The 19972-nt window shown below is 31.4% G+C and overlaps 3 protein-coding genes across 5 annotated transcripts; 2 read left to right on the top strand and 1 right to left on the bottom strand.

The window, feature by feature from the left end:
* The first annotated feature begins 7521 nt into the window (after positions 1-7521).
* LOC126670357 (KID-containing protein 1-like) lies at positions 7522-8610 on the top strand. Its single transcript, XM_050364062.1, has 2 exons — positions 7522-8064; positions 8138-8610. Exons 1-2 carry the CDS (start codon positions 7709-7711, stop codon positions 8538-8540), a joined length of 759 nt encoding a protein of 252 aa, XP_050220019.1. The 5' UTR covers positions 7522-7708; the 3' UTR covers positions 8541-8610.
* Positions 8611-12062: 3452 nt separating this feature from the next.
* LOC126666927 (uncharacterized) lies at positions 12063-12898 on the top strand. Its single transcript, XM_050359845.2, has 2 exons — positions 12063-12455; positions 12533-12898. Exons 1-2 carry the CDS (start codon positions 12090-12092, stop codon positions 12713-12715), a joined length of 549 nt encoding a protein of 182 aa, XP_050215802.1. The 5' UTR covers positions 12063-12089; the 3' UTR covers positions 12716-12898.
* A 962-nt stretch (positions 12899-13860) lies between these two features.
* On the bottom strand, positions 13861-18591 carry LOC126667585 (coatomer subunit beta-1). Of its 3 annotated transcripts, none has more exons than XM_050360585.2 (6): positions 18470-18591; positions 15669-17725; positions 14793-15302; positions 14539-14624; positions 14215-14457; positions 13861-14121 (listed from the first exon to the last, which is right to left on the bottom strand). In XM_050360585.2, exons 2-5 carry the CDS (start codon positions 17712-17714, stop codon positions 14253-14255), a joined length of 2847 nt encoding a protein of 948 aa, XP_050216542.1. In that variant the 5' UTR covers positions 17715-17725; positions 18470-18591; the 3' UTR covers positions 13861-14121; positions 14215-14252. The 3 variants fall into 3 exon arrangements, with proteins under 3 accessions (XP_050216542.1, XP_050216540.1, XP_050216541.1); XM_050360583.2 differs by having other exon boundaries at positions 14235-14457; XM_050360584.2 differs by having other exon boundaries at positions 14235-14457; positions 15669-17718; positions 18470-18582.
* Positions 18592-19972: the final 1381 nt, after the last annotated feature.

The raw sequence follows: 19972 nt of genomic DNA, 5'->3' as shown, positions 1-19972 counted from the left end.
ATATATTTATATGTTGTATGAAATTTATTAATTTATATATCAATAAAAAAAAACCAAAATATTTAATTAATATTTATATTTTAAAAGTCTCATTTTTTATTTAAAAGAGTTCCAATTTTTATTGGAGCATAAAGTTGATAATGACAATAAATGATTGATAAATATTACCCCTAAAATAAAATACGATAATGCCACATGTTGAAGAAAAACAATGAATGTGATTAAACATTTTTTAAAACTTTGCTTTTAAATGTAGCAAGTACTTAATTAACGGTTGTATAATCATCCCACCAAATTTTGATGGATAAACCGTGAACAAACTGAGTGCTATTATATTCCTGCTTAATAAAGTATAAATTCCAATTCCAATAATAATGTATTAATAATAATATGTTTTGTTTGTTGCAATGCACTAGCTCTACTAATCTCTCTTTGCACAAATTGGCATTTTGATCATAGTTTATGCACAACATGTTTCAAAACGTACAACTGGATCATGATAACCCATCTGGAATATTCGGTCCGTACGATACCCATATCAAATATTTTTCCATTTATTTTAGAGGTAAAAGGCCTTATAGTTACTTAATTTTATTATGCTTACCCTTTGCATTGGCAGTTTGTAATTCAACATAATTAGGGGGGATTAATTGCCCTGTCATCAGTTGGCATTGTTAAGACTTGTAATTAAGCACATAAATTAATGTCCATAACTTCATTGAGCAATTCCAGCAAGAAAATTAATATACTTAGCAGAAAATGGTGTCAATTGAATTATGCAATTTCTCTTGACAAGGAAGATTCATTTATAATATACCATGGAATTACATTATTAATCGTTAAAAAATATAACTAAGAAATGGATGAGTTCTACAAGCACAATAGCAGAGTTGTCAAATAATTATTAAACAAATTATAAAAGGGATATCTTTTTTTTATAGAAAAATGAATATATTTTAAAAAATGGCAAGTAATAAACACTTATAATTAGGGTGAGTAAGACCCGAATCCAACCAAACTGAAAAATTAGACCGAACCAAACCGAAATTTATGTTTGGTGCGGTTTTTCGGTCAAAAAGGTTTGGATCGGTGTTAAACATGAGAAAGTATAGACGTTGGTGTTTGGTTTGGTTAAAAAAACTTTGGTGGAGACTGAACCAAACCGACCGAAATTTTTTGGTTAAAAAAACTTTGGTGTTTGGTTAAATAAAGAATGGTTTGGTTTGAGATTTTCTCAAACCGAAAACCAAAAAAATTCAAATTGAACTGAACCCAACCGACCGATGCTCACTCCTACTTATAATATAGGTCTAATAATGTCAAAAATTCAAACATTTGCATGTTTTTGCAATTTAAATCAAAACTTTCAAAATTTATAAATTTATTTTTATTTTTTTATTTATTAAAATTCTATGCGATAATTTAAAATAAATATAATTCACTAATTTTGTTCAATAAAAAAAACCAAACTTGACTATATTAGCTCCACTAACTTGAGCTTCATACCACCTAAAATACTCACAATCATTCATTGTATGCAAAACATAATAATTTTACTATAATACAACTTTAACATAACACTAAAATTTGCAAATTAAAAGTAATTTTTGAAATTAGATAGATTTGAGACAAAATATTAAAACCGAGATAAATTTGCAAACTTTAAAAGATTTATAAAAAGATTTAAAATTTTAGCATGATTAGTCTTATCATATATTTTATTCATCATCCATAGATAAATTAATAATATTATATTACATTATTGAAATGATGTTAATAATAATTGAATTAATTAAATTGGCTAAGTGAAATGAAAGAATATATGATTAACGAGTGGCTTTTGAAGAACACAGGATCACTCCACCTCCTCACTTAGCATAAAAAATATAAAGATCGTTTTCGAATAAAGTGAGTCGCTTCAGCTCAGAAGTCGCATTCTCGTATCGAATCATCCCTATAATTAAAAAAAGAGCGTGCTATACTTATTCTAACCTAATTAATCACAATTAACCTTAAATAATCATAATTATAAAATATTAATTAACACCGATTAATACTAATTAATCTTAAAACTAATTATTCAGACCCTACTTAAAAATATATTTTCTTCAATTCACCACCGCCATTCTTCCACCTCCCCACCACACTACCGCTGAAATGTCATAATATGTCCAAACTATTGCGTTTTAAGTATTTTGTAAAGGTTATATTAAAAGCTAAAATTCCACATGGAAAGTTTAAACGACTATTTTGAGCTATATCCCCCCCTCCCCCGAAGTGGGCTTGGTTGTTGGGGTGTGTGATGAATTTGGGTAGGGGCTTGATTAATTTTTTTGCTACCCGTAATTTTTTTTTATTTTAAAAAATTAAGCTTAATTGGAGAATTCATGATTGACATTGTCTAAAACAGATTTAGTTAATTGCCTAAAATTGCGGTACACGATTTTGATTAAGTTTAAATACGTTTTATTTATTACACCCACTAAACTTTACCACTTAAATTTTTGGTTACACGTTTTAAAGTTTAAACATGATTTTATTCTTCTTGTTAACCACAAAAATATATTTTATCATTCATTTAAACTTCAAATGCTAGATTGGTATAGATACGGTAAATCTATCATATATTAAGTACTACTTCTTCTGCTCCCAATATCATATATTGGAAGAGCTTGTTGTGTCCTGGAGAATACGATTTGATTGCCGAAATATTCTTAAGAGCGGTGACATATATTCACGCCTCTAGTTTTCTATTTTCTTTTCTTAAACTATATTACGAACAACAATCTTAAGAATATTATCAACGTCCACTTCTGAGGTCTGTAATGCGAGTGTTAACACTACTGATGGCTAGAAGGATGACGCTCCACCTACAGTTGTTGTTCCTAATAGTATCGCTCTGCTGACCTTGCTTGCTACTGTTCCATATGCCAAGCCATTCCCAGACATATCAAAGATCCAAGTGTTTGATGGAGAGAACTCCAAACGCTTGTAGGAACGTATCTTCACTATTCTTGACATGCACGGTGTCGCTTTGGCTCTTACCGATCGAAAATCTCCTCAAACAACAATTAATGAGTCTGAAACATGGGTTTATGCCAACAAGGTTTGCAGGCACACTTTATTAGTACTTTATCTAATAAACTTTTTGACAAATACTATGCGTACAAGGAAGCAAAGCAGATTTGAATTCCATGAACAACAAGTATACCGCCGAGGATGTTGGAAAAAAAAATTGTGTGATTGGCAACTTCTACAAATGGCAGATGGCTGAGGACAAAGACATGATCACTCAAATCAACGAGTAGCACAAACTGCTCGATGATCTAAAGGGTGAAATATTACATTACCGTAGGAGTTTGTTGTTGGAGTACTCAATCATAGAATGACTATAAACAGAATCTAAAATATAAAAACATGGATGCATCTTCTTTTGCTTACTTGATTTACTCTATGATTGATTTATGACATGCTAGAGTAGGACATGTGAATGCTAGTTATATAAAAAAAATGCAATGTTGGCATAATCAATGGCATGAATAAATCTAATTTGGATAAATGTCAATTGTATGCTGAAACGAAATTAACAAAGAAAATTTGTCATTCTGTCGTTAAAGAATCTGAAATACTTAGTTTAATTCATATTGATTTACACTAGTCACACCTTACTATGATAAGCTCTGCTAATCGAAAAGATTTGAAAACAACAAAAATGAGTGAAATCTGGGTGAATGGATATAACAAGCATATAGTAGTATTCTTTTCAGTTTAAAATACAAATTTTAAATACAAAACCGTTAAGCTTTCATAAGCACTTTAAACATATTAAAAGAATCATAAAAAAGCATATATAAAATATTCAATGACGATAACACATATCATCTTTAAAACACATTGACAAAACAATATTAAAAATCAGATAAATATCGTGATATTCGTCTCTGTAATAATCTATCGAACTCTCGGTATGAAACCAGGAAAACAACACTAGCCTATACCCTAACCAAACCTTTTTAGGCACACTTGATGGATAACTCTTTCCCGTCATTAGCACGGTTCGACTCTTTTTCCTTCACCGTCCATCAATCAAGTGTCTTATGTCAAAATATGCGCAAAGGCACACGAACAATATCTCCCATGTGCATATATAAATCTTATTACATAATTAGGTGCACGTTACAACCTCAGCACCTCTCACATACAACATTACAGATTGTGCATATCATAAACATAAATCGCTAAATCAATTGATCACAAACTCAATCATAATTTGACAACAAATCTAATCTCAAAACATTCGTCAATTCAAACACTTTTACAAGCCATTTACCAAAATAAATGACTATCAAACTTGCCAAAATGCATTTAGTATTTCATAAACATTCAATCAGAATATCAAAAGGCTAAAATCTTTTTCAAAACCAAACATTCGTATTGATTCAAACAAATATTTCTTTCAATATAAAAAACATTGTAAAAAACGGTATTTGAACATTTAACTCGATTTATCGAACACCTTATGTGCATTGTCAAAACATCCATATAAAACAGTTTTAAAACTAATTAAACATTAACATATCAAATAATAAAAATATAGGTTAATTTTTGTTGCAAGGGCTCGTATATCTACTCAACCACTACTAGAAAACAGTCGATTTGCGACGGATTTTAGCGACGGATTTGAAATCCGTCGCTAAAATCAAAATTTGCGACGGATTTAGCGACGGATTCAAAATCCGTCGCTAAATCTTAAAGAAAATTGGCGGGATGAATCCCGCCAATTTATTTTTCACTTTTAGCGACGGATTTTGTAATCCGTCGCTAAAAGTAATTCATTTAGCGACGGAATACCATATCCGTCGCTAAATGCTAACTTTTAGCGACGGATTACTAAATCCGTCGCTAAAAGTATTATTTTTATTAAAAAAATTATAATTAAAAAATATATTTATTAATAAAATTATAATTAAAAAATTTATTTATTAAAACAAATATTTATTAATAAAAACAATATTAATTATAAAACAATTTATTAAAAAATTATTTATTGTAATTATTTATTAATAAAATAATTATTTATTATAATTATTTATTTAAAAATAATTATTTATTTATTATAATTATTTATTAATAAAATAATTATTTATAACAAAATTATTATATTAGAATGTGGGAGTAAAGTGTAATATTAATAACTTGTTGTTTTTATTTAAAATAATTATTAAAAAATAATTTATTTTATTTAAAAATAATTAGTATGAAAAAATAATTATTTTATATAATATGGGAGTAAATTGCGGGAGTATCTTTTTGTTATATTTAAATATAATATACATAGATATAAAACAAGAATCTGAGCTGGATAAGTTGGAGTCACGCGCGGGGGAACTACGAAGTTAAAGAGGAGTGGATGGGAGTAATGTGAAGGATGGGTGACCTACTGGGAAGTTGGAAAATTTGCGATATTTGCGGGTCAGTGCGGGTGTGTGTTGTATAGCCAGTGGGTGTGTGACGGTGGTTGACCGTTTAAATAATATTTCATTTTACGATTTTAATTAAAAAATAATTTTTTTTTATTTTTAAAAATTTGCGACGGATTTAAATCCGTCGCAAAATCCGTCGCAAATTTTTTTAAATCCGTCGCAAAAAAAAAAGTATTCGGTCGCTGCAAAATTGGCGACCAGATATTTAGCGACGGACGTTGTCCGTCGCTAATCCGTCGCTAAACTCGTTTAGCGACGGAATTTAGCCATTTAGCGACGGAAAAATCCGTCGCTAAATGGCTGTTTTTTAGTAGTGAACAAAATATGTTCAAAACACACGCTACCGATTCACCGTTTTGTTTATATTTGCACTGACATGTTTCTTTCCTTTATCCGCACATAAATTATGTAGAAATTGCTATAAATATGTGTTCATTTACCATTTACTCTCTTTATATTCCCATAATAAACTAAATATACACAACTGCTTTTAAATCATTTTTATATAAAAATGCATGATACTAAACAAAGTATCAATTTTGCCTACGAAAGCAGAACATGTCATGTACTAAACATGGTATTGAACTCAATTATAAACTATTATATCACCTCTAGCAGCAATAGTGACACACGATGAATAAAAGAAAAAGTCGGTTTCAAGCGTTATGTTGTGATGAAGAAGAAGAAGAAGAAGAAGAGGAGGACAAATATACGCCATGAAGAAGAAGACGAGGACGACATAATGGGAGAAACGACGGTGGTAGTGAAAGAAAAAAAATAATTGAAAATATTAAAATTAAATTATTATTTTTGAATGATGAATTAGGTTAAAGTTGAAAAAGTGTAGAATCGTATTTTTATTTAAAACTTAGTAATTGAAATTTTAAAATCACTAAATACTAATTAAAAAAATGAAATAAAAATTAAAAGTTATTTTAAAAATGGAGAGTGCATTTCATTTGGAGGGGTGCAAATGAAGAAGGAATTTTTTGATAAGAAAATGTCAATTTATGAATTAAAATAATCCATTTGTTCGAAATTCACTTTTTGGATGTTTTGTGCTAAACAGAGGGGGTGAAATGATTTTTTTGTTAATTTGTTTTATGAGAATAATAATGTGGATAATAAGAGGGGAGAATGAGAGCATTTTTGATATAATTGTGGCTGGTGTTTCTATTGAGGCGAGAATAATTTGCTGGTGACTGTCCACGCCACGTCAATACAAACGGTCAACCCTATTTGACCGGTTCAGGAAGATTTTTATTTTCTACATAGCCAATACATATAACTAATCTAAAAATATAATTAGCTATCACAAAATTAATATTAATTTGCACTCCAAAATTCTCATTTTATTTGTCATTTTTTACTATTTTATTTTACACAATAAATAATTTATTAGTACATATTTATCTTTTTATTTATATTTAGCAATAATAAATTTAATATATAAGATAATCACAGAATAAATTATAGAATTTTTTTTATAACACTAAATATTTCATTAAAAAAAACATAAAAAACATAATTTTCATCAATAAATTAAATAATAAAATCTATTAAAAGAAAAATAACATTCATATTATAAAGCAAAATAAAAAAATATAAAATATGTGTTTATTAATATAAAAATTAAAGAAAAAAATTAAAGAAAAAAATGGTACATCACTAATCAATAAAACTGATAAACATGTCAAATTTAATTTTTCAATTAGAAAAAAAAAAGAGAAATAAGGCGATGACTAAAATTTTAATTGATTGTATCATATTTTTAAAATAAAAGTAAAAAGTATTAAATAAGTACATTTATAATAAATAATATGTTTTTTAATAATACAATACATAAAACAAAAAGAAACAGAATGAGTACTATTTTATTGTAAGAATTACATATTCAATGTAATTTTTAAAATGATGTAAATAAAACATTAAAGATTAGAATAAATAGTAGATTAAAGTAGTGGATACCATAGTGGTGTACAATTATACGTATAATACACAAGTGTTTGTAATAGAAATAAATAAGTGCACTATGAATGAATGGGTCGCTCTCCACTCTCATTATCTTTTTTCTCTTTGCAATTTAGCCTTCATTTTTCTCCCTCTCTCTCAACTCTTTGCTTTTACTTTTCTTTCTCTCAATCCATCGACGCCAACAAATTAAACTCAATCTCCAACAACAACCAACTCCGATAACTCCACCGCCGTCGATTATTTTTGCTTCAATGGAGGTCTTGGTGGGTCCCACCTTCAGCATCGAAGTCTCATCTCCTTCTCAAGATCTCCACCACCACCACGGTGATTCCGCTTCAGCTTCTTCTCACACCCGTGTCTTCCTGGAGGACGGCCAAATATTAGGGCAGGACCACCGCCTCATCTCCAGCCGGATCGGGTCGGGTCTTGGTAGACCAAATCATGAGCTGGATGAGGATGAGGATGACGATACCTCCACGGATGGCTCGTCTTCCATCGGAGATCCCGACGACAGTGACCTCGACGACGACGATGAAGCTGACAGCGGCGGTTCCATCAAAGGAGCGCTCGGTTCTTTAGATTCACTAGAAGATTCTCTTCCTATCAAGTAATTATAATTTCATTTTAATTTCTTCTTAATCAGCAACAGATAATAAATTAACAGTCATTTGATTTTGCAGAAGAGGATTATCAAATCATTTCGCCGGAAAATCAAAGTCGTTTACAAATCTATCCGAAGTTCTAATCGGCGAAACGACAGTGAAAGATCTGGTGAAAACGGAGAATCCATTCAACAAAAGAAGAAGAGTACTCATGGCTAACAAATACGGAAACAGAAGAAAAGCTTCGTTCTACAGCTGGTCTAACCCTAAATCCATGCCTCTTCTTTCATTACCAGAAGAAGAACAGCTTCAAGATTATGAAGACGACGAAGACAATAAATCATCATCGTCAACTGAACCAGATCATCATCTCCAACTGTCGAAGCTTCAAGACAGAAGGTTTAAACCTAGTTTTAAGTCTCATAGTTGTTTCAATCTTGCAGATCTGGAGGAGGAAGATGATGATGAAGAATATCTATAATTTTTTATTTTATATTCCGATTTATATGTAAAATAAATAATTATATCCTCCAATCCGATATTTTTTTTAATTCCGGGGACTGTTGAGATAATATATAATTTTGTTTAGATTTTTCATTTCTATGAAGGACTGAAATACCCTCGTTGAGAATTTGTCCTTGGCTATTATAGAAGGATGTGATCGACATTTAGGGTTGATATAGCAGCCAATTTATCCATTTAGTTTTAAATTTAGCATAAAAAAAGGTTGCGTGCCAATGATGGACTTATTTTTAATGTACTCTCTCATGGTTTGGTCTTATCTTCTTTTATCTTATCTTTGAAGAAAAAATAGGAAATTAAAAGAAAAAATGGAATTTGGGGTGTGGATATTCAGGAGAGATGAAAAACACTTGTCTTTGGATGGCGGAGTTAATGTGCACGTGTATGCATCTTGTTGCTTATTGTGGCGGTCATTGCACCAAATTCTTTCCCTTTGGGTTTGGAATGCCTTTTTCTTGACCTAATTTTCTAAAGGTGGTAACATTATGAGACATCGATTGTAATCTTATGGCACCTTTGCTATTTTTAGACAATTTACTTATCAAATTTGAGTGACAAGGGATATAATTACCTTACTATATATCAATATAAATGTCGACAAAATAAATTAATTAGAAAGTAACATAAGAAAAACAAAAAAAATCAACAAATAAAGTATAACTCAAATGATATATTATGTTGGATAAGTTCTTGCTAAGATGGTAAGATCAACTCGTCCCACGGGGTAATAAATACTTTTCTCCCATCCTTAATAATAATAAAAAAAGACTGATAATTGTTTGAAAATTTAAATAAAATAGATGAAAATAAAAAATAATATTGCAAAAACATATAATTTTAGGGTCGATTGCTACCATGTCGTCAATAAAGTCAATCTAGTCTCTAATTTTGCGATTCACAATACACCACAATTTTGATCTGAGAGAGATCCATAAAATGGCAAATCTATTCAATCTACCAATAATCGAGCCATATCTGGTGTATTATACCACTCGTGACCAAATAACTCACTTTCAATATCGATTAAGAATAATACTCTCAATTGTTAGGTTAATCAAGGACAATATTTTCTACTTTTAAAATAATTAAAGACACAATTGTGTTATTATGATCCTTGAATTTGTTCATATTGGACAATTTTGTCCTTGATGATCCAAAAGTAGAAAATATTATCCTAAATTATTAAAATGTCTGAAAATGAATTGTTTGACCTCGAATCACAAGTTGAAGAACCATATTGTTCCTTTACTCGTTTATTTTTTCATTAACTCAAATTAGATTTTATATTGGATTTATTTTTTATATGTGCGTTTAAATTTTTATATATTTATACTGACTTTAGACAACAAACATTAAATCCGAATCAAATTTAAATTTACATTAAGGAAATCAAATCTAGTTGGATTCAGATTGAATGCATCCAAATCCGAATAATGGACATATATACTTTTGCCTAATTACGCCCATGGATTTTACTTATAATCAATACATTTTTATATTACTTCTTATGTCTCATTCTATTTAATAAATTTAAATTTTTTAGTGTTCCATTCTAAATGACAAATTAACATAATTATAATTTATTTGCTTCAAATTTCTATCTTCATCCTCATTTAAAATTAGCTTCTTATAAAATTTTAATGCGATATTGAGTTTCAATGCAGTATAATTTTACTAATTTTTATAATCTTATGTAACTTATTGTGACCTATCAATATAAAATGTTTTAAATTTTAAGATCAGTTAATAATGACTATAACTAATTATTACATAACAATAAAAAAAGATATATGTAATTTTATATTTCATTTGTTAACTCTTCTTATTCACTGTAAATTTAATTATCTTATCAAATAAAATGAGACAGAGTGAGTAAATGAACTCGTAATTTTTTTATGAAAGGGGGAAAAATATACTGAAAGTTTATAAAATATAAATTTTAATATTGGCAAATTATATATTTTTAGGTGCAAAATCATGTTTTTCAATTTCTTATTAACAGTTTTTAAAGAAATTTAAAATTATATGGTGGACAATTGCCAACCATATGCTCTTTTTAAATCCGTCTTGCGAGTAATGTGAGGTTAAATTGTTGTATCACTATTCAGTGTGCAATTATGTGTATGAATGAACCGAGTCTAGCCAAACTTTTGAACTCACGGCTCATTTAGCGAACAAATTTTTTATACTCGGTTCATGTTCGATCGAAATTTGAACGAGATGTTCATGTTCGCTTCACATTCGTTTGAGCTTTAAACGGGTGTTCATGTTTGGTTCATCTTCGTTCGAACTCTGAACGAGGTTCATGTTCGGTTTGTTTAGGTTATATAGTGTTCATATTCGGCTCGTGTTCAACTCATATTTGTTCGTTTAGCTGTTAAACGAACAAACTCGCTAACAAGCTTGCGAACGAGCTCCCGAACAAACTCGCGAACGAGCTCGATAAGTACGCAAAGAGCCTGTTTGCGAGTCCGTTCGTTTAACAGCTAAAACATATATAATTTGCAAGCAGAAAATTTGTTAGTTTATTATATTAAAACTACGTAGTTTTAATACATTATATCAAAACTGTAATTTTTGCAAACCTATATAATTTTAGAATTATATAAAATATTTATATAAATTAATTAAAATATGAGTTAGTTCGCGAACACCTAACTAAACTTCTAAACGAGTTTGTTCACGAATTCTTATTCAAGCTCGTTCACGAACTCTAAACGAGGCAAACACGATTATATTCATGTTCAGCTCGTTTAAATTAACGAACATAAAATCAAGTTCGAAAGGTTCGTTTATATTACGAAAGAACTTTAACCAATCTCTTATCGAGCCGAACACCAAAATACTCACAAACAGCTCGGTTCGTTTACGCCCCTATGTGCAATCATATTCTTGAAGTTTAGGATTAGTATGAATTTAAATACTCCATCCAGTTCATAATATTTGACGCATTTGACCATTTCATATAAATTAAGAAATTAATAAATATTTTTTGATTTATATATATATGTTTACTAAATTTTCCATATTAATATATATTTGACTAGTCTTTCTATTCTTACTAAGTTATTTATTGTTAGAGATGAATTTAAAAAAATAATAATTAATATTTTTTAAAGTTTTAATATAATAAATATTATAAATTAAAATAGTAGTAATCAAATACGATAAATAAATATTATTAATCGAAGAAAGTAAAAGGAGGCATAATTCCTAAATAATGAAGTCAAACCACATATTCCATTTCCCCTCGACCTTGATGCATTAATCACCTCGACACAAAGCACAAGATCTTTGGTAAAATCAACGCACTTTATTATCCTATCCACTTCCCCAATTAGAAAATAAAAAATACTTCAAGGTTTGGAGTATAAATTTTTATGGGTCATGCCAGATAGGCCTTTTCAAAAAGCCAGGATCCATAGGCCCATTCCAAAAAAAATATAGCAGCAGCACCAAAAACAATCATTGCTAAATGTTTAATACGTGTCGCTATATCATTAAATAAATGACGACTAGATTCAGTCTGGGTCTTTACCTCCCACATTTCACACCTTGCACAAATAAAATTAGGGTTAGGGTTCAGGATCTACCTCTAACCTCGCTTCCCCGGCGTTTCGCGACTCGGATGAGCTCGAACTCCGAGTCAGAGGCGGCCAAGCCACTGAACAATGCGACGGAAGGAGAAATTCCACCGGAGAAAGATGTACTGGTGCAATACGTGGTGCTCAGGCGAGACTTAATCGATACGTGGCCAACGGGGAGCATAGTGACACAAGGCTGCCATGCCTCAGTTTCAGCAATTTGGGAAAATAAAGAAGATGATCATACTCTGGAGTATTGCAGTCCTCAGAAGATTGATTCAATGCACAAGGTACATTTTATAATCTGATCTCTGAGTTTTTGAATTTTTTTTGTTTGATTAAGATTTTTGATGGGATTGTATTTTAGGTTACGCTTGAAGTGAAAGGAGAGGTGCAGATGAGGAACTTGTGCGAGAAGCTGAGTGCACAAGGCATTGTTCATAAGCTGTGGATTGAGCAGCCTGAGAATATTCCTACTTGCCTTGCTACTAAGCCTTATCCTAAATCTGCTGTGGCTTTGTTTTTCAAGAAGTTGAAACTTTGCAAGTGATTGTTTATTTATAGATGTGAATTATTCGATTAATGTGATTGTTGGGTCTTTGTTAACCTACAAATTTTGCTATTTACTCGTTCAGCTGCAGATTTCCCAGGGCAGATTTTGCAATGTGGAAGCAAAGATTATTTGTATATGTGATGTTTCAGCTTCTAATTACTAGCCTTTGATTTTTTTTTATATATATTATTCTACATGATCTAGTTGAGAAACATCCTATTTTAATTGATATATTTTTATTTATAAAATATTTTTACTGTATATTAAATGTAACATAAAAATAAAATTACTCATGGATTATGAATTTATGCGTCGGATCGATTAATTCACTTTTAGATCACATAAACTCTTAGAATTTACTATTAAACTAAAAAAGAACGGACCCTCTATAACTTCTATTTTTTTTTTTAAATTGTAAACATCAAATTAATTATCTTAAAGTTTTATAATTTAATTTAAATTGTTGCTTTAGTGAACTCATTTTATTAAGGCAAAAATACTGAAAACTCCCCCAGCTTTGAACTTTTTTCCAATTCCACCACCACCTATGAGAATTCTCAATTGCACCCTATTTAGGGTTCTCAGTTTTCATCTGTACCCCAAAATAAAAAAAATTGATAATTTAATTAATTTAATGATAAAATTATTACAACCAACTAAATAGAGGGATTGTATCATTATTTTTTCTATTTGAAAAAAACAAATAAATTAGTATATGAAAGATTAATTTAAATTTTTTTCTAAATAAAAAGAGGTCATTTTAGTCAATTGGGATATAGACGAAAACTGAAAACCCTAAATAGGGTGTAATTGAAAATTCTCCTACGTGGTGGTGCAATTGAAAACAAAGTCAAGGGGGGGGGGGGGGGGGGGAAGGGTTTAAGTATTTTTGCCTTTTATTAAATGTCATATTGTGTAAATTTTTAAAAAATATATGTTCTCTATTTTAGGCGAATTCTGTCAAGGGGCATAACCTAACTTAAGAATGAAATTATGAAAGTAGCTTTGAGCAGTACCTGGCTCATCAGGGATGAATGCATTTATTTTTGGTTAATTGAACAAGAAAAGAAGTCCTTCAGTTCGTTCGATATGAAAGGAAAAGAGATGAAGGGTTCAAATTTACATAAGAAAGAACATCACAATGGCAAAATCTCAATTATAATTAGTCATTCAGCAATATAAACTACAAATATGCATATAATGCTATTGCAAACAAATTTAAAGAAAAAAAAATCATGTTTAAACAACTGAAAATGCCTCAAGCTTTCATGATCTTTAACTATAAAGACATGGCTCCGAATACAACAAATGCCACCTCCAAAATATCGCTACTCCCTCTAGGTTCCCTACAAGAGAATGACAAAAATGCCGAGTATTTTCTTTAAGACTTCAATGCTGAACACCTGCAATAATCCACAAGTATCAAGAAAATAAGATAGTGCAACTTGAAGGATGACCATAATTGTAAACAGCGATTCGAGAACTGTAACTGGTACCAGTGTGATCAAAGACTAACATGTTCATTTTTTCGATATTAAGTTCCTCCTTTCTGTTTGAGAGTGATCTTATCCCCAAGACTTAAAGCAATGCCCTGCGTTTTGCTCCTTATCCTGATATATCCGCTAAGCTTCCCATCTCCCTGCTTCTCAATGCTAACATTTACTAATGCATCCTCTCCGAACACACTCTTGGCATACAAGTTAGCTGCCAGAAATCCACAGTCACCGTCTAGTGCGGACCTGAAACTCAACCAACCAAGAACACACATTAATCATATACACTGCGTGTAAGAGTATAAGAAACGAAAGTCTTCAACTCACGGTGCAGTGAGACACTTCATGTTGGTTGACTTGATGACATGATCAAGGAATTCTTTTTCTTCTTGAATTATTGTATTAACAGCAACCTGAAACACAGTTAAAAATGGAAATTAAAGACTCCAGGACAACCAAATTCTCACGAGAAACTTACAGGAACCAAAAGAATACATTAATATTTGAGGTGGACTAAAATATGACGGGAATAAATTGATCCCAATTTAACATAATATAACTAGAGGGAAGACAAAAAGCACCTTGTTTTCCCACTCGAACTCTGCCCACATTGTTCTGAAAGCTGCATCTGTACAAACCGCAGGAGAGATGTAGTCCATAATATCAATATGGATGTCATTGAGGACAACAACTGTGCGCTCATGCACATTTGATGTCTCATAAACAATGTTACCAAAAATTACACCAGTCTCAGTTGAGGACACCTTGATATTGGCCTTTATTTGCCTGCTTGATTCAGGAGCAAGGGTATAATTCTGAGGACGCTCGACCAGTTTAAGATCACCCATGGTTGCCAATTCCAAGCATAAATTCTGAAGAGTTTCCTTGGTCCGGTTGATGACGGTAACATCAAGTACGATATCATAATGATGAACTGTTACATACGCCTCAGCATAGACAGGATCACTAAACCCGGTGAGTTGAAGGATGCGGTTAAGCTTATTTGCATCATCCCCATCCTTGATAAACTCTCCAGTTGCACGTTTCAAATCATCTTGAACTTCATCTTCCAACTCCAGCTGACTCATACCCTGAAATGTTGGTGATATTAGTGAATGCGTTACGTGAATATTGAATACCTAACCCCTCAAATCATCTTATCAAACATTATATGATGAGTATGGAAATAATCATACTACCTAAATTTCAACAAAAGTAAGAGGGAAAGAAAAACAGAATGTTCATGAAATAATCCACTGAACATGTCAATTATAGTTCATTGATTTTGCCTATCAGCAGGCAAGCTCATCCACACTAACTAAATGATATAGATAGGAAGTGGCATATAAGGGAAAACAACAGTCACAGCTTATTTCAGCAAACAATGTTACAATCTAATTAACTATAATCAGATAGATGCTATGATATATAACCCAAAAGTTGCAACGTTTTCTTACCTTCCTGCTCTTCAAATGGTAGAAATCAATAAGGTCATCTGGTTGTGCATGAGAAACCTGAGCCTTTGCCTTCAATTCCTCAGTTTCCCTCAACTGTTTTTCTGAAAGCATCTTTACAAAACTCTGACGACAAGACTGCAGCCATACCTTTCTGATGTCATCACCAGTATTGCAGAGTAATCTTATGCAGAGGACTATTCTATCATAAGAATCATTGTCAATTGGGTGCGGCAACACTGAAGATTGCCCTAATTGTATAATTGAGGTCATGATCAACAATGCTTGTGCAGATGCCTTGTTAACCTCAATTTTTGCAGGCTGCACCTCTTCCAATCTCAGAATGAGCTTTGCCAGAGTGCAAGAAACAACTGCTCCAAGGAAAAAGTCACCAGTAAGTATAAGGGATCTCAAATTCCCAGAAGCCAATGTCCCTTGAACAAGAGTAGGAGGAGAAAATGCAGTTTCAGAGGCAGCACTCTGTGTTGCATAAGTTCCATCAGCAAGAATAGCTGGTCTTCTGGAAGACACAGTAATGGAATTCGCTTGCTGACGCTTCTTTGAAGTATCAGTGGCTTCCCCTTCTTCAGAAATAGAGTAAAAAGGCAACTCGCCAAGACACTGCTTAATAGTAGCTATCCCACTCTCAACTTCAGAAAGAGAAAGGCAGTACTCCCCAATGATCCAAAGAGCACAGGAGCAGACCCTTGCAGCTCGAATTTGGTAGAAAGTGTCCAATAGCCTAGTTATAATAGAAACCCTCAGCTTGGGATTGGTCTCAATTATCTCACGAACAAAAACAATCACATCAATAGCTGAAGCAACATTGCTATCTCCAAGAAAATCCATCAACAGATGGACTACCGTACTTGCAACTTCTGGGAACTTAACAGCACAAGAATGAATAGCTTGAATAAGCATTTGTCTGTACTCCCCATTCTTCTCAAGTTCTCCACTCTGAGTCTTAACAACTTCCTTCTTCAGTGAAAGAACAACCTCACTAATATTTCGTGGTGTGATCAACTCGAGGACAATTTCAAGTGTCTTCCTCCGAATGTCAAGATTGGGGCTGGAGAGTGCCCTGAGAACATCCATAATCATATCAACCATGATCTCTCTATGAGAAGACTTGAGCTCATTCAGTCGATCAAGCACAATAAGTTTCACATTGTTATCACTCTGAGACAAAAGAAGCTGACAATAGCTGTCTGCTGCAGCTCTGATAGCAGTAGGGGCAGATGACAGAGAAACAAGTGTTCCAGCACACTCAGAAATAACTGCAGTAGAAGGGGCATTTAACAAAGATATAATGATCTTGATGTACTTCCCTTTCTCTCCACGATTTGTTCTGCAGACCTTCCTAATCAACTCCAACACAACCATCTGAAGTAACTCACCCCACTCAGAGACCCTATCAACATTTGTCAAAAGGTAATTAATAGCTCGATCTTGTGCACACGTAAAAAGCATAAGGAATGCATTTCTCTTAGCAGATTGATCCTGCTCTGTTGAAAGAACCTTCTCAATCATTTCAGGAGCATCAACCAAAAGCTGCTCACCCTGGGGAAGCTTATATATAGACATCACCGCTAATATAGCATTCCTCCTGATATATGGATGACGATGCTCCAGATTTTGAAGAACTGAAGGGATTAAAGGCTCAATTATTTCCGTTTCATTCAGGCGACATAAAAACCTCAAGGTCACCCCACGTATGTATTCATTTGGGTGTTGCAGGTTGTTCCTCAAGTTTTGGCAGATCAAAATCATTTCAGGCAACACCCGACCTTTGCCGTCAGTTTTGTCGGTGATCTCCAAATACAGAAGTAACAACTTCTGGATTGTGTGGTCGTCCGATGGCAAGACATATCTAACAATTGTGATAAAAAGTTGAGGAAGTGTTTCACCATTTAGCAAAAGACTGATTGCCTTCTTCATGGCATCAATCTTCATGGGCACGTCATTGCCTTCGAGAGCTTCCTTAATCTCATTAGCAATTGCTGGTGTTCCTTTGTCAAAGTGAACAAGCAGAGTACAAGACTTCTCCATTTCCCTGCTTCCTAGCATTGACAATCAATTCAAGTTCATCCAAATCAGAAACCAACATACAGCTTAACTCATTTACTAGAATCGAAACAAAATAACGTTCTATAATACAATGTGGCCAATAAGCAAATCCTAGGTCATGTAACAAGATGAGATGCTATGCTAAGCAAGGCAATAACACTTAAATGTTTGTAAAAATTCCAAACCCTCTAAAAACATCCCTAGAAATTCTATGCTGACAAAATTGAGAACTACATTTTGCTTCTCGCGCAGATCTCAGTTAATGTCGGTGCAATTTGCTATATTGATAACATTCGACAAATTACAGCATTCACTTTACTAAGGGTGCAGTGCACAAAATAAGGATATAGATGTAACAATATGCCGACAAAGAAGATGTATCAACTGAAAAACCCAATCAATCAGATCTAACATCAACATTTAAACGAATCATTTGTTGTTATAAAAAAATCATTAGAATTCAAATAACAGATCCGACTCTGTACAATAATAAAAATGACTCCGCACTATTCAGATCAATGGGATACCTGATTTATCAGCAATCAGCTGATGAATGAGAATTTGGAAAACTGACAAATTAGTCTAATAATACCGTTACTAAATCAAAATCAAAATTCAAAACCTAAAACCACAATAACAGTCTAAGCAGTAAAATGCAGAGACATAAACAGAGACGAAGCTTTCAAAGTATCCAAACAGATCCTAACAATCAGGCAATCGAATTAGAGAAAACGAACCTTAGAGCGATCAGATCTATGGAGAAGATAGAGTGATTTTGGAGAAAAGTTGAAATGAACCGAGTCTGAGAGCGCGACAAAGAACTGTAATTATAATTTGTTTTGTTAATTTAATAAAATATGTGAAAAAAGTTCATATTTATATATACTCTTAGATCCAAGATCTGACCTCTTGCGAGTTGGGTAGATTGTCAAATTCGGTCTGGTCCGACTCATTTAATCGGAAAATAGCAATACATCAGGTAAATTTTGTCATTTTAAACTTATTATTAAAGGGGTGAAATTGTTTTTTTTTTATATTATTAGGTATTAATTTAAAATGTTTAAAAAAAATTAGGATCATTTTAAACCTTTTTTTATTTAAAACCACCTTAAAGAAAAAAACCACCTTTGAAAACCGGAGAGTGTATCTCACTCTCTTAAGTGAGAGTAGTGAGGGGGTTTTTGTACCAAATTTGACAAGTTCAGGATAAAATTGATCCCATTTTCTTAATTTGGACGTTTTTGATATTTTGCGCCAAGTTCAGGGGGGGTAAAGTGAACCTTTGTTCATTTTAAAATGGTTTTTACAATAATTCTCTTATCAAATATATTTATACATATATATAATAAACGTATTTGATTTGTAAAGTTGGATCCGGATACAATTAGGTGTATTTTTAGTTATTTATTAATGTTAAATTTTATGTTTAAGTCATAATATTTTTAAAATGTACTTTTATTAATTTAACTTTTATTTTTGTTTAAATAATTTATACCGAATTTATCTATGAGAGACTATCAAAACAATTTATATGGTCGCTAAACGTTCGTTGAAATTTAAACCAAATTTGTACATTTCAATAAAAAAAACCAACTCTTTATTTGATTTGTAATTTTAAAAATTATAAATTGATAAAAACCAACCCAAATCAAGTCAATAAATGTATTTTGTTAAAAATTCAATTGCCACTCCATTTAAAAATCAAACTTTTTTATAAACAGAGGAATCAAACTTAATACTATACTTTTATAATTTTAGTCGATGTCATACTTTTTTGTAATATCATTTAATCAATTGTATTTAATCATTCTTATTTTAAATTAATATTTTAATATTTGTTCTGTAAATAATATTAATTTTTAATAATTTGAGAATGTTATTTTAATAAAATATTAGAATTTTATAATATGTTTTTTCTGTTAATTGTTAGTTACTATTGTAATTTATAGTTTATACTATTTTTAAAATAAATCTTATAAGATAAATAAAATAACTATTTAAATTGGGTCAAAATGAATTTATTTTTAAATAAATCATACCAACCAAATTTATAATTTATTTCTCTGGGTTTTAATTTGAAAAATTGGTAAACCAATATAATTAGTTTCAATTAAGAATTAATACATTAACACTACACCAATTAAGCCAAATCATATATATCACTAGCTAATTTAATCGACCAAACTGTCAAATCAAAAAAGTGAAATATTAATCTTTGTTTTAATTTCTATAAATATTTT

This window comes from Mercurialis annua, linkage group LG2 (assembly GCF_937616625.2).
Source record: "Mercurialis annua linkage group LG2, ddMerAnnu1.2, whole genome shotgun sequence".
Lineage (NCBI taxonomy): Eukaryota > Viridiplantae > Streptophyta > Magnoliopsida > Malpighiales > Euphorbiaceae > Mercurialis > Mercurialis annua.
Note: the sequence above shows the minus strand (reverse complement) of the source record. Positions and strands in the feature narration are given on the sequence as shown.

Coding starts and splice junctions, on each gene's coding strand:
- LOC126670357 (XM_050364062.1), top strand. CDS start 7,709: ATGGAGGTCTTGGTGGGTCCCACCTTCAGCATCGAAGTCTCATCTCCT. Junction 8,065..8,137: donor GAAGATTCTCTTCCTATCAA/GTAATTATAATT, acceptor TTGATTTTGCAG/AAGAGGATTATCAAATCATT.
- LOC126667585 (XM_050360585.2), bottom strand. CDS start 17,714: ATGGAGAAGTCTTGTACTCTGCTTGTTCACTTTGACAAAGGAACACCA. Junction 14,625..14,792: donor AGTTCGAGTGGGAAAACAAG/GTGCTTTTTGTC, acceptor ACTGTGTTTCAG/GTTGCTGTTAATACAATAAT. Junction 14,458..14,538: donor ATGAAGTGTCTCACTGCACC/GTGAGTTGAAGA, acceptor GTTGAGTTTCAG/GTCCGCACTAGACGGTGACT.
- LOC126666927 (XM_050359845.2), top strand. CDS start 12,090: ATGACGACTAGATTCAGTCTGGGTCTTTACCTCCCACATTTCACACCT. Junction 12,456..12,532: donor AGATTGATTCAATGCACAAG/GTACATTTTATA, acceptor ATTGTATTTTAG/GTTACGCTTGAAGTGAAAGG.